This window comes from Cherax quadricarinatus, chromosome 6, assembly GCF_038502225.1.
Source record: "Cherax quadricarinatus isolate ZL_2023a chromosome 6, ASM3850222v1, whole genome shotgun sequence".
Classification (NCBI taxonomy): domain Eukaryota; kingdom Metazoa; phylum Arthropoda; class Malacostraca; order Decapoda; family Parastacidae; genus Cherax; species Cherax quadricarinatus.
The window spans coordinates 6,563,851-6,576,488 of NC_091297.1; the positions used below are offsets into that span (position 1 = coordinate 6,563,851).

The window sequence follows — 12,638 nt, forward strand, 5'->3', positions numbered from 1 at the left end:
CCCATAGACCGCTTTAATTGACTTAGAGCTGGGACAGCTGGTACTGCATCTTCACCTACCATAGTTACGGTTTAGTTAAGATCACGGTACTAATTTGTACTTCAATTAGCCCACCTCACAGCACGAACGGTATTAGGCAAGAATGAACGAGTCTCAAGGCTTCTCAACAAGCTTGACAACTCCCTTTATTATATTGACTCTACTCTGAATCAAAAATGTACACTGTTAGCTTTCAAATCCCAATTGAGATGTGTATCGATGTGAAAGCTTAACCTAGCACTTTCCTGTACAATACCAGCAAATAATTACAGAACTTAACCTAGTCTCAGGTACAATTCACAAATCCCACATTAACATGAATCGAAGACAATGAAAATCACAATAAAAGTGCAGTATACAAATTAAAATCACTTGGTTAACACAAATAAATTCAACAATTCAACTTGTGAAACAGTAAATAAATAATGTATGTAACCAGCTTGGCCTAACTGTGCCCAGCTTACTCTGTCTAGCGTGGATGGTTGGATAAGGTAAATCCTAACCTAGCTAGTGTGCTATAACTTAAACCTGGCTTTATAACTCCCTGTAAATAATAACTAGGTTAAATCTGTCCTAGCTGCTATAACCTTTGTAAAAATTTGCACAAGCCTAGCCTATCTGTGGCTACCTTGCAAATCCACTGTAAGTAATCAACACAAGTCTCTTACTCTGGATTACTTGTAATCACTGTAAATAATTAAATTCACAAGCTTCTCTAGCCTACCTGGCCTGCCTGTAAATTACTGCAAAGAACAACTTCTGTGTATAGTCAGCTTGGCCTAGCCTCTGTGTAACTTTGACCTAGGTGTGCTAACTTAACCTAACTTTTTTAAACTGGTTCCTAACTGTGGCCTAGGTATGATAGCTTAACCTAACTCCGTTAAACTGGTTCCTAACTGTGGCCTAGCTATGATAGCTTAACCTAGCTATTCCACATCACGGTTTTCGAATGACCACTTTTGTGAAAATTTGTGTGGACTGCCTCCAAGTGAGTCGCCTACCCTGGCAAACTCTGTTGACACCGAGCTCTGAGGTGGGTACCTCAGCCTCACAAGTGGCTTATAGGACAGATTTTCACAAATGATTGGTATTGCAAGAAACCTCGCCTGCATGCACGTATAAAGGACTAACTTACTTGGTGTTGCAGCATATATCCTGATCTTCACTTCCCTAAGCTAGCCTTAGCCCCTTTGGACTCCCCCTCAGGACCCACGTGCAACCGGGAGCATTAATTCCTGCAATATTCAATCGTAATTAGTGTCCTGCCTGCACCTCAGAAATTCCTATATCCAAGAGGGTATGTATCCCCTAGTATAACTATGCAGACTCAGACCCTAGCTTCAGACGGCTCTGAGACACTGGTACTTACTGGGCATGCTCTCTCTGTTGCACACCGGGCCCACAGTTAAAACTCACCCACGATCTCCCAAGACACTGGCCAGAATCTACGAGAAAAAAAGTGAAGGTCTTGTCTTACTGTAAGGGCCTGACGGAGGTCATCTATGGTACATCAAGGTGCCTCTACCCGATTTCCCCCGGGTCTCAGATGTGAAGACACGTGGGGCGCCGTCTGTTGTTCACGGCACGTCTTGTCTTGATGGTGTCTGTCGTAAGAAGAACGCTATTGTGTTCTTGAGACCTGCGCCTCATCATTCAAGCTAGGGCTGCCAGTTCTCCCTAGCTAACTTATCCTAGTGTTTGCCTACATTATCGGCCTATTACTACCTATGTTAAGGTCTTAGGTCTACATTATTATTATCTACATTTGCCTTAGTAAACCTAATATTAATATACTATCAGTAGAACTACCTACTCCTTCCCTGAAGAGTAAATCTATAAATTAAATAAGCTTACCAACAATCGCCAACCAGAGAATGCTTTGTTTGTTTGGGAGGGTTTAAGGGCCGCCCGGCTCAGCTGTCCCATACGTCCATGCTGGATCTGCTGTGGAACTTTAGGGACCAAATAAATTTCCACAGCATGTTTCATAATAATGTTTATTTCTACAAGTACATGTACAAGGTATACAGGTCTAGATAATATCAATGACATACTACTATATAGAAAGCCCCTCGTCATGTAGAGCATTTCGGGCAAATTGAGGCAGTTTTGTCCCCAGGATGCGATCCACACTAGTCAACTAACACCCAGGAACCTATTTTACTGACGTGTGAATATTGGACAGCAGGTGTCAAACACGTCCTAATGTTTTCACCCGTACCGGGGATTGATCCCCGGATCACGGTGTGTGGCAAACCACACCACGGGTGGGGATAGAACCCGCAATCAGAGACTTTCTGATAGCGGGTTCTATCCCCGCCCGTGGTATGGTTTATTTGCAATTGTGTCATTACAATTTCGAGAGTCACGGTGTGTGAGTTGAGTTTCCTTACACCTGTTGTCCCTGTTCACCTAGCAAGCATGTAGATACCTGGGTGTTAGTCGACTGATGTGGGTCGCATCCTGTGGGACAAGATTTAAGGACCCCAATGGAAATAAGACAGACAGTCCCTCGATGATACACTTTTCTAGGGTTATTCTGGGCGGCTGACTCTCCGAAGTAAATATTATCTTACTTCACTTCCGTTTCCTCAGTAAAATATCTGGGAATCCCTTTGTCCCATGCATGTCAGGAGAATTGATAGTGAACAGTGTAGTAAAGAAAGCGAATGTCAGACTGAAGTTGCTCTACAGACAAGCACAGTGTCTACCTACACTTGCTCTCCATGGTTTACCTGGAGTTTACCTGGAGAGAGTTCCGGGGGTCAACGCCCCCGCGGCCCGGTCTGTGACCAGGCCTCCTGGTGGATCAGAGCCTGATCAACCAGGCTGTTACTGCTGGCTGCACGCAAACCAACGTACGAGCCACAGCCCGGCTGGTCAGGAACCGACTTTAGGTGCTTGTCCAGTGCCAGCTTGAAGACTGCCAGGGGTCTATTGGTAATCCCCCTTATGTATGCTGGGAGGCAGTTGAACAGTCTCGGGCCCCTGACACTTATTGTATGGTCTCTTAACGTGCTAGTGACACCCCTGCTTTCATTGGGGGGATGTTGCATCGTCTGCCAAGTCTTTTGCTTTCGTAGTGAGTGATTTTCGTGTGCAAGTTCGGTACTAGTCCCTCTAGGATTTTCCAGGTGTATATAATCATGTATCTCTCCCGCCTGCGTTCCAGGGAGTACAGGTTTAGGAACCTCAAGCGCTCCCAGTAATTGAGGTGTTTTATCTCCGTTATGCGCGCCGTGAAGGTTCTCTGTACATTTTCTAGGTCAGCAATTTCACCTGCCTTGAAAGGTGCTGTTAGTGTGCCTTGACAGAAAACTGAAAAATAAACTGCAAATCAGCCAGAACAAAATGGTAGTATTCATCCTGAGGCTGGGTCCTGGAGCTGGGTCCTGGAGCTGGGTCCTGGAGTTGGGTCCTGGAGCTGGGTCCTGGAGCTGGGTCCTGGAGCTGGGTCCTGGAGCTGGGTTCTGGAGCTGGGTCCTGGAGCTGGGTCCTGGAGCTGGGTCCTGGAGCTGGGTCCTGGAGCTGGGTCCTGGAGCTGGGTCCTGGAGTTGGGTCCTGGGGCTGGGTCCTGGAGCTGGGTCTTGGAACTGGGTTCTGGACCTGGGTCCTGGAGCTAGGTCCTGGAGCTGGGTCCTGGAGCTGGGTCCTGGAGCTGGGTCCTGGAGCTGGGTCCTGGAGCTGGGTCCTGGACCTGGGTCCTGGACCTGGGTCCTGGAGCTGGGTCCTGAGGCTGGATTCTGGAGCTGGGTCCTGGAGCTGGGTCCTGGAGCTGGGTCCTGAGGCTGGATCCTGGAGCTGGGTTCTGGAGCTGGGTCCTGGAGCTGGGTCCTGGAGCTGGGTCCTGGAGCTGGGCCCTGGAGCTGGGTCCTGGAACTGGGTCCTGGAGCTGGGTCCTGGAGCTGGGTCCTGAAACTGGGTCCTGGAACTGGGTCCTGGAGCTGGGTCCTGGAGCTGGGTCCTGGAGCTGGGTCTTGGAACTGGGTCCTGGAGCTGGGTCCTGGAGCTGGGCCCTGGAGCTGGGTCCTGGAGCTGGGCCCTGGAGCTGGGTCCTGGAGCTGGGTCCTGGAGCTGGGTCCTGGAGCTGGGTCCTGGAGCTGGGTCCAAGAGAACATGTAAGCCAGGATGAATTACAACAGTTGGATATGCTGAATGTTGAAGACAGAGTTAAACAACTGAAGCTAAATCATGTTTATAAAATTGCTGACAAACAGTGTCCAGAATATCTTGGTGCTAATTTTGTCAAGGTTGGGAACCCAAGTTATCATAGTACTAGAGGGAGAGAACATAACTTTGTAGTAGCCACAGTCAGTGGCCAGGCTTCAAACACCTTTTATTATACAGCAATAAATGAATGGAACAGACTGCCTGTACATGTCAAAGCCAGTCATAGCATGAACCAGTTCAAGAAGACAGCCTAAAGGTGCCTAATGAATGTAGTGACAGATAGGGAGGAGAATTATTTTTTATGTTTTTTTTGGCTAACACACATGTAAATGTAAATAACTTTTTACCTTATTCCTAGCATATATCCTTTATAGTATAATAATAATAAATTATCTCCTACATTGTATAATAATGAGATATTAAAAGGCCCCCATTGGAATAAGTAAGTAAGTAAGTAAGTAAGTTTATTCAGGTATACACAAATACAGTTACATAGAATTATCATACATAGCAGCATATGTGTAGAGAACCTAGGATAACCCAAAAAAGTCAGACAGAGTGACTTATTTCCATTGGGGTCCTTTTACCTTATTATTATAGTATAAAGGTTATAATATTTTCTTATTATTCTACCATGAAGATAACATCTTATTATCATACTAAAAAGACTATCTGCTACACCAAGGTCATTAAGACTATCTACAATACGAGGGTCATTACAAGGAATAAGGTAAAATTTACACGTATGTTAGCTAAAATATTAGAAAATCATTCCCCTCCCTTTCTGTAGCTACATTAATCAGACACCTTTTGGCACTCTTCTTGAACTGGTTCACGCTATGACTGGCTTTGACATGTGCGGGTAGTCTGTTCCATTCCTTTATTGCTGTACAATAAAAGGTGTTTGAAGCCTGGCCACTGACTGTGGGTACTACAAAGTTGTGCTCTCTCCCCCTAGTACTATGATTGCTTTGGTTCCCAACCTTGACAAAATTGACAGCAAGATATTCTGGACATTGTTTGTGAGCAATTTTATAAACATGATTTAGCTTCAGTTGTTTTACTCTGTCTTCAACATTCAGCATATCCAACTGCTGTAATTCATCCTGGCCTACATGTTCTCTTGGTCCCAGCCCCAGGATGAATCTTACGATTTTGTTCTGGGTGATTTGCAGTCTATCTTTCAGTTTTTTTGTCAAGGCAGAGTACCAAGAAGAGCAAGCGTAATCCATATGGCATTGTATAAGGGCTAGACATAGGGTCCTGCGAGCCTCAGTAGGTAGACACTGTGCTTGTCTATACAGGAACTTCAGTTTGGCATTCGCTTTCTTTACTACACTGTTCCCTATCAATTCTCCTGACATGCATGGGTCAAAGGGGATTCCCAAATATTTTACTGATGAATTTTTTTACTTTTTTGTGTTATCCCAGGTTCTCTACACATATGCTGCTATGTATGATAATTCTATGTAACTGTATTTATGTATACCTAAATAAACTTACTTACTTATATATACCTGAATAAACTGACTTACTTAGTACTAAAAGGAGTAGTTAGTGTGAAGGGAAGCAGAAAATGGGTAGCAGTTTTCTGTGAATGTAGATGGTTGGTGGGGGGGGGGTGTTAGGTAGGGGGTGATGAGCCACCAATGGGAAGGATCCAACACGACGTAAACAAGACATCTCAGCCAGGTGATGGTGGTGATCCTCCTCTCACAGTGGTCACACTAGTACTTGTAACTGCCTCAGGAGGTCACCATGAAGAGTATTGTAGCAGTGTGGGTGTTGTGTGGAGCCCTGGTGGAGCCTGCTCAGGTGCTCACACCCAGGGGGGTGCTCCTCTCTAGTAAGTCTCTAGCTCATGGTCGCCTCCATGTCATTCCTTGTTGCCAGGATCAACCTACAATCCTGCATGTTAATTGTTGGTTACCTTTTTTTTTTTTTTAGTTCGTTGTTGTACATTTAATGACATTTATGTCTTGGTCACGGGGATCTTCACTGTTATTTTGCAATAAATTGAGTCTTCTCAAAATACATATGCGGTTAATGACCCTTTACAAATTTAGTCTTAAGTTTATTTAGGTATATTATACAATTTTACATGACTGTAATTGCATTATAGATTAATATATATATAAATTACCTGCCATAGCCCCCCAAAGAAAATTCAGAAACACTTAGTTTCCATTGGGGTTTTGTTGATATAATTATTGAAAGTGCTGTAATATTCTTAATAAAGATTTCCTTCAAACAGTATAATGAGGGGACATTATTGTCAAGTATTGGCATATTTTCTCCATGGTTGTTTTTGAACAAATTTATTTGCCTACTGTTGGCTTTCTTATGTGCCTGACATTGTTTTATTACTTAAGAAGAACATGTAGATTACATTACCTTTGCGCAGCATATTCAAAAAATAAAAATTTGAATAAGGTAATGAATAGTAAATGGACACACGCAGCTTAAGAGACATTATGGTTTGTGTTCACAATGTTCTCACTTCCCACAACAGGTGTCCGTAGTTTAATCCCCGGCGAGGGTGGAAACGTTGGGTATGTTTCCTTACACCTGTTGTCCCTTAGGCTTAGCCAGCAAGTAGGTACATTCTAGGGTGATAGTCGATTGGTGTGGGTCGCATCCTGGGGAGCAACATTGAGGACCCCAATGGAAATAAGACAGACAGTCCCTCGATGACACACTTCTTTTCTTGGGTTATCCTGGGTGGCTAACCCTTTGGGGTTAAAAATTCAAATGAAATCTTCTCTCTTATCTTAAGCCAATGCTGTATGACCCTTGTGAGTTTAACGCTTACTTATGATTATAATAATTTATTAAGCCACTACAAAAAACACAGGGGGTATATAAAGAGAAAATGATGTGCTACACGAAGAACATAGCACTGCGGTAAACAACAGTTTTAAAAATTAACAGACTTACTGTAACATACAACTGGACATTCTGAGTGTTGAAGACGGAGTAAAGCAACTGAAGTTGAATCATGTTTATAAAATTGCTCACAAGCAGTGTCCAGAGTATCTGGCTGCCAAATTTGTCAAGGTTGGGAACCAAAACCAGTATGGTACTAAGGGAAGTGAACAGTTTTGTAGTACCTACAGTAAGTGGTCAGGCTTTGAACTGTTCCACAAGGCACAGTACTCACTCCCATCTTGTTCCTCATCCTCATATCTGACATAGACAAGGATGTCAGCCACAGCACCGTGTCTTCCTTTGCAGATGACACCCGAATCTGCATGACAGTGTCTTCCATTGCAGACACTGCAAGGCTCCAGGCGGACATCAACCAAATCTTTCATTTGATTGCAGAAAACAATATGAAGTTCAACGATGAGAAATTTCAATTACTCCGATATGGTAAACATGAGGAAATTGAAACTTCATCAAGAGTACAAAACAAATTCCGGCCACAAAATAGAGCGAAAAACCAACGTCAAGGACCTGGGAGTGATCATGTCGGAGGATCTCGCCTTCAAGGACCATAACATTGTATCAATCGCATCTGCTAGAAAAATGACAGGATGGATAATGAGAACCTTCAAAACTAGGGATGCCAAGCCCATGACACTCTAAAGGTGGCTTGTTCTATCTTGGCTGGAATATTGCTACACACTAACAGCATCTTTCAAGGCAGGTGAAATTGCTGACCTAGAAAATGTACAGAGAACCTTCATGGCACGCATAACGGAGACAAAACACCTCAATTACTGGGAGCGCTTGAAGTTCCTGAACCTGTATTCCCTGGAACACAGGTGGGAGAGATACATGATTATATACACCTGGAAAATCCTAGAGGGACTAGTACCGAACTTGCATACAAAAATCACTCACAACGAAAGCAAAAGACTCGGCAGACAATGCAACATCCCCCCAATGAAAAGCAGGGGTGTCACTAGCACATTAAGAGACAATACAATAAGTGTCAGGGGCCCGAGGCTGCTCAACTGCCTCCCAGCATACATAATGGGGATTACCAATAGACCCCTGGCAGTCTTCAAGCAGACACTGGACAAGCACCTAAAGTTGGTACCTGACCAGCCGGGCTGTGGCTCGTACATTGGATTGCGTGCAGCCAGCAGTAACAGCCTGGTTGATCAGGCTCTGATCCACCGTGAGGCCTGGTCACAGACCGGGCCGCGGGGGCGTTGAACCCCAGAACTCTCTCCAGGTAAACTCCAGGTAATATAGCAATAAAAGAGTGAAATGGAGTGCCTGCACATGTCAGAGCCTGTCGTAGCATGATCCAGTTCAGGAAGAGAGCTAACAAGTACCTAATGAATGAAGCTACAGAAAGGGAGGAAAGGATTTCTTGTGTAGTTAGTGTACTTGTTATTGTAAGCTGAACGTCTTTATGTAAATAATTCAGTTCACTTTATTTCTATTGTATCTCCTTTTACTGTAACTGATTTTCACACAGTTGTGTTACTTTGCTGTTTTAATTTTTAAGGTTATAACTGTGACTAATTTCTAATAGGGTTGAATATTAAGATGTTGGAAGGACCCAATGGAAATACGTCACTTTGTCTGATGTTTTTGGGTTATCCTAGGTAATTTACACATACGTTAAACTGTGTATGATAATTGTACCTGTGTGTGCCTGTACCTAAATGAACTTACTTAACGTACTAGCTTCCATTAATAGTGGGTGTGGTGGGTTTTTCTTTTTGTAGATGATTCATGCTAATGGTCTACAGAATAAAGCTGACTTTATTCTGCATGATTTTCTGAAATGGAGATTAATGACTCAAGACATTTTCATCTGCAGGTCTTCAATTTTATAGTTATTTAGGAATCAAGTGGTAGAAGACTAGACCAAATTGAAAGAGTAGTAGTAAATGTTACAACCATTGGAAATTTAAAAAAAAAAATGTGATGGACATATTAATGAAGATGGGAGAACATAATGGTAATGTAGCTGCAAATAGGTAATTACTAACAAACTGATGGTCCAGTTGATCCACAAGACTTGTGGTTATGTTTTTAGATTTTAATACCACTGGTTGTCCAAATGGTGCTTTTAGTACACAGTTGTAAAATGCAAATAACCCAATACTACTTCCTTTTCAGTAATAATGTATAAATACTTGCAGTCATAAGATGTGTATTAGATATTTATGACTATGTTGATGTAACTGAAATAACCCACACTTTGGAAAAAGAAATTTGTATAATGTTATGGTTTGCCCTGAATTCTTTAAGCCATAGTAATGTGACTTTAACATATACAGTGGTACCTCGGGATACGAGTTTATTTCTTTCCAGAAGGCTGTTCGAGTGCTGATACCAAATGAATTCGTTCCCACAAGGAATAATGTAAAATAGATTAATTCCTTTCAAACCCCCAAAAATACACTTACAAAAGCACTTGCATAAAGCTTTCTTTCAACAAACTGGCCATATCCCACTGAAGCGGGGTGGCCCAAAAAGAAAAACAAAAGTTTCTCTTTAACTCTAGTAATGTATACAGGAGAAGGGGTTACTAGCTCCTTGCTCCCGGCATTTTAGTCGCCTCTTACGACACACATGGCTTACAGAGGAAGAATTCTGTTCCACTTCCCCATGGAGACAGGAGGAAATAAACAAGAACAAGAACTAGTAAGAAAATAAAAGAAAACCCAGAGAGGTGTGTATGTATATGCTTGTATATGCATGTGCAGTGTGACCTAAGTGTCAGTAGAAGTAGCAAGATGTACCTAAAATCTTGCATGTTTATGAGACAGAAAAAAGACACCAGCAATCCTACCATCATGTAAAACAAGTACAGGCTTTCGTCTTACACTCACTTGGCAGGACGGTAGTACGTCCCTGGGCGGTTGCTGCCTATCAACCTACCACCTACACACTTACATAAATACATTTACAAAATTGTTCGAGATTTGAGCTGTTCGTATCCCGAGGTTCCACTGTACTTCAGGGTGATGTTATGTTGAAATTTTCTTGTTAGACTCCAATATGAATCATCTATTTTTATGAAACTAAGGAAAATTATAAACCTAAAACACAAGCTTAAATAGTTTATCCTTTTGGTAATAGTGAGTGTTTTTATTGCGTCAATACAGTTGGTAATTTTATTTTTCAGAAGCATCTTTTTATGACCCAAAGAGAGATTTTAACTGTCTTGATGGTTCTGGGACTATCCCATTTTCATACGTGAATGATGATTATTGTGACTGTCAAGATGGGAGTGACGAACCTGGGACTGCTGCTTGTCCTAATGGTAAGCTGATTATCACCCAAATTTGTCAGTATAATATTAGTGTGTGCAACACAGATTGCAGTTGCTTTTACATTCAGAATTAGTAAATGAAATAATTTTTAAATTACATTTTTTCTAAATTTAGTAAATGTTTATCATATAATTAATTCTCCAATGATTTATATATTAAGGAGGTGTGCAATAAATTTGGTGTTTTACAGTAAATCAATAGCATTTTAAATATTTCATTTCCATTTTTAAAATTTACAAAGTGTATTTAAGCTGGAACTTTGCAAAAAACTATGCAGGACAGTAAAGTCCTAATTTAATGGATCCTAATTTAATAAATTTCAGATTTCATGGACAAAATCTGTGGGTGGACAACATCTGAAAAAAATGGGTAGAGTCCATTAAATCCATAATTGATATGAATTTAATGGACTTTAACCCTTAAATGGTCCAAACGTATATATACGTTTTTTCAGCATCTGAAAGTATGTAAAAAAATGTAGATTTTTTTTTTGTTTCACATGTGAAAACGTGTAAAAAAAATTTTTATCTACATCTTTTTTTTTGTTATATTTGAAAATATGTAAAAAAAAGTAGATCTACTTTTGTAGCACTACGAATTTGAACGTCGATCTGTTTGGACCGTTTAAGGGTTAATCCATAACAACTGTTATGGTTTTAAGTTATGGTTTAGTTATGTTATGGACTGCTGATTAAATTAATTTCGAATTTCACATGAAATCCACTAAACAGAGAGTTGTTCACACTCTGAATAGTGACTTTGAGTATAAAAGACACAGTATGTTAGATTTGGGATTGCATGTTATTGTTAAAGTTCACTGGGTAAATTAATTTCAAATTCAGCAGACAATTCTGGAATTGTCAGATACTGTTACAATTGTGGAAAAAAAGTCTCCATTTTGATTTAAAGAACATTCGGTATTACCAGACACCCCTTCCTCATAGTAATCCATTAAATCATGGTTTCACTGTATTGTGTAATTATTTCAGCAAAGTACTATAGTTTGTTTCTATATTAAACATCCTTCATTTTTTGTGCTCCCTTATATTCTTAGTTGTAAATAGTATAGATAAGATTAGATAATATACTATATTTCAGCGTGATACAATGTACAGAGGTGAATGACATTTAGGTGTGCATGTAGAAAGCCCCTTAATATGAAGAGCATTTCAGGCAGACTTAAGACTAACGTAAGATTAATAAAGCAATGACAAATTGAGTGGTTTTATATAGTCTCTCAGGTGGTTGTAAATATAAATTTAGGAGTTATAATGAATATGAAAGAATTGAATATCCTTTTAGTGCATGCTATATGGCTTTTATCATTTTTAATTGTTTAAAGAATTACAGGTTTAATTATGATTACAGTCTCTCCTCACTTAACGATGGAGTTCCATTCCTAAGACCGTGTCGGTAAATGAATTCGTTGCTAAGTGAGGAGCATACTATAATGGTAGCGGGTTTGTGTCATCCATCTTTGATATTGTTTTAATGTCGCCTTTGCACCATTTATAACACTTCTGGTATATTTTTAAGTGTTTATATACTATTGTATATTGTTAAAAATAGAATGGAAGAAATCAACTCTTTTTATACATTATTTGGGTGCGCATACTGGTCGGAGAGCCCGTCGTAAGTCCGAGTTGTCAGTAAGTAAGTACGTCGCAAAGTGAGGAGAGGCTGCATGGGTAATGAGAATTCTAGCATATTAACATAATGTGGACACAATCAGTGTTTTAATGGTTGGAAGGATTACAGATATTAAGAATTAGCTTATATTGTTTTCCATATGTTTGTGACACTGAGAATATGGATATATAGTATTCACATATTTAGCTGGTGTTGGGATATATTAGGGAGAAACTTTTTTTTAATGATAGTTTTGAAGATGCCTGCTAAGACAGTGGCTCCAGAGATTTCTGGCAGAGTTCCAGATTTTGGGCCCTTTTATGTACAGTGGAACCTCAAATATCGAACTTTCTTCGGTCCAGAAGGCTGTTCGAGTGCCTTTACCGAATGAATTTATTCCCATCAGGAATAATGTAAATTAGATTAGTCCATTTCAGACCCTCAAAAATACACTTATAAAAGCACTTACAAAAATACACTTACATAATTGGTCGTGCTGGGAGCAGTTCGATTTTTGAGGTTCCACTGTACATTGAATTTTTACAGAGATTTAGCCAG

The 12,638-nt window shown here is 40.8% G+C and overlaps 1 protein-coding gene across 3 annotated transcripts in view; it reads left to right on the forward strand.

Moving 5' to 3' along the window:
- The first annotated feature begins 5,834 nt into the window (after window positions 1–5,834).
- Window positions 5,835–12,638, forward strand: part of GCS2beta (glucosidase 2 subunit beta) — an 81,004-nt gene continuing 74,200 nt past the window's right edge. For 2 of the 3 annotated variants that reach the window (XM_070079985.1, XM_053781952.2), the window contains exons 1-2: window positions 5,835–6,055; window positions 10,304–10,441. In XM_070079985.1, coding sequence (XP_069936086.1) covers window positions 5,968–6,055; window positions 10,304–10,441 — 226 coding nt within the window. In that variant the 5' untranslated portion in view covers window positions 5,835–5,967. The remainder of the gene's footprint in view (window positions 6,056–10,303; window positions 10,442–12,638) is intronic. The other variant, XM_070079989.1, reaches the window with a different exon arrangement.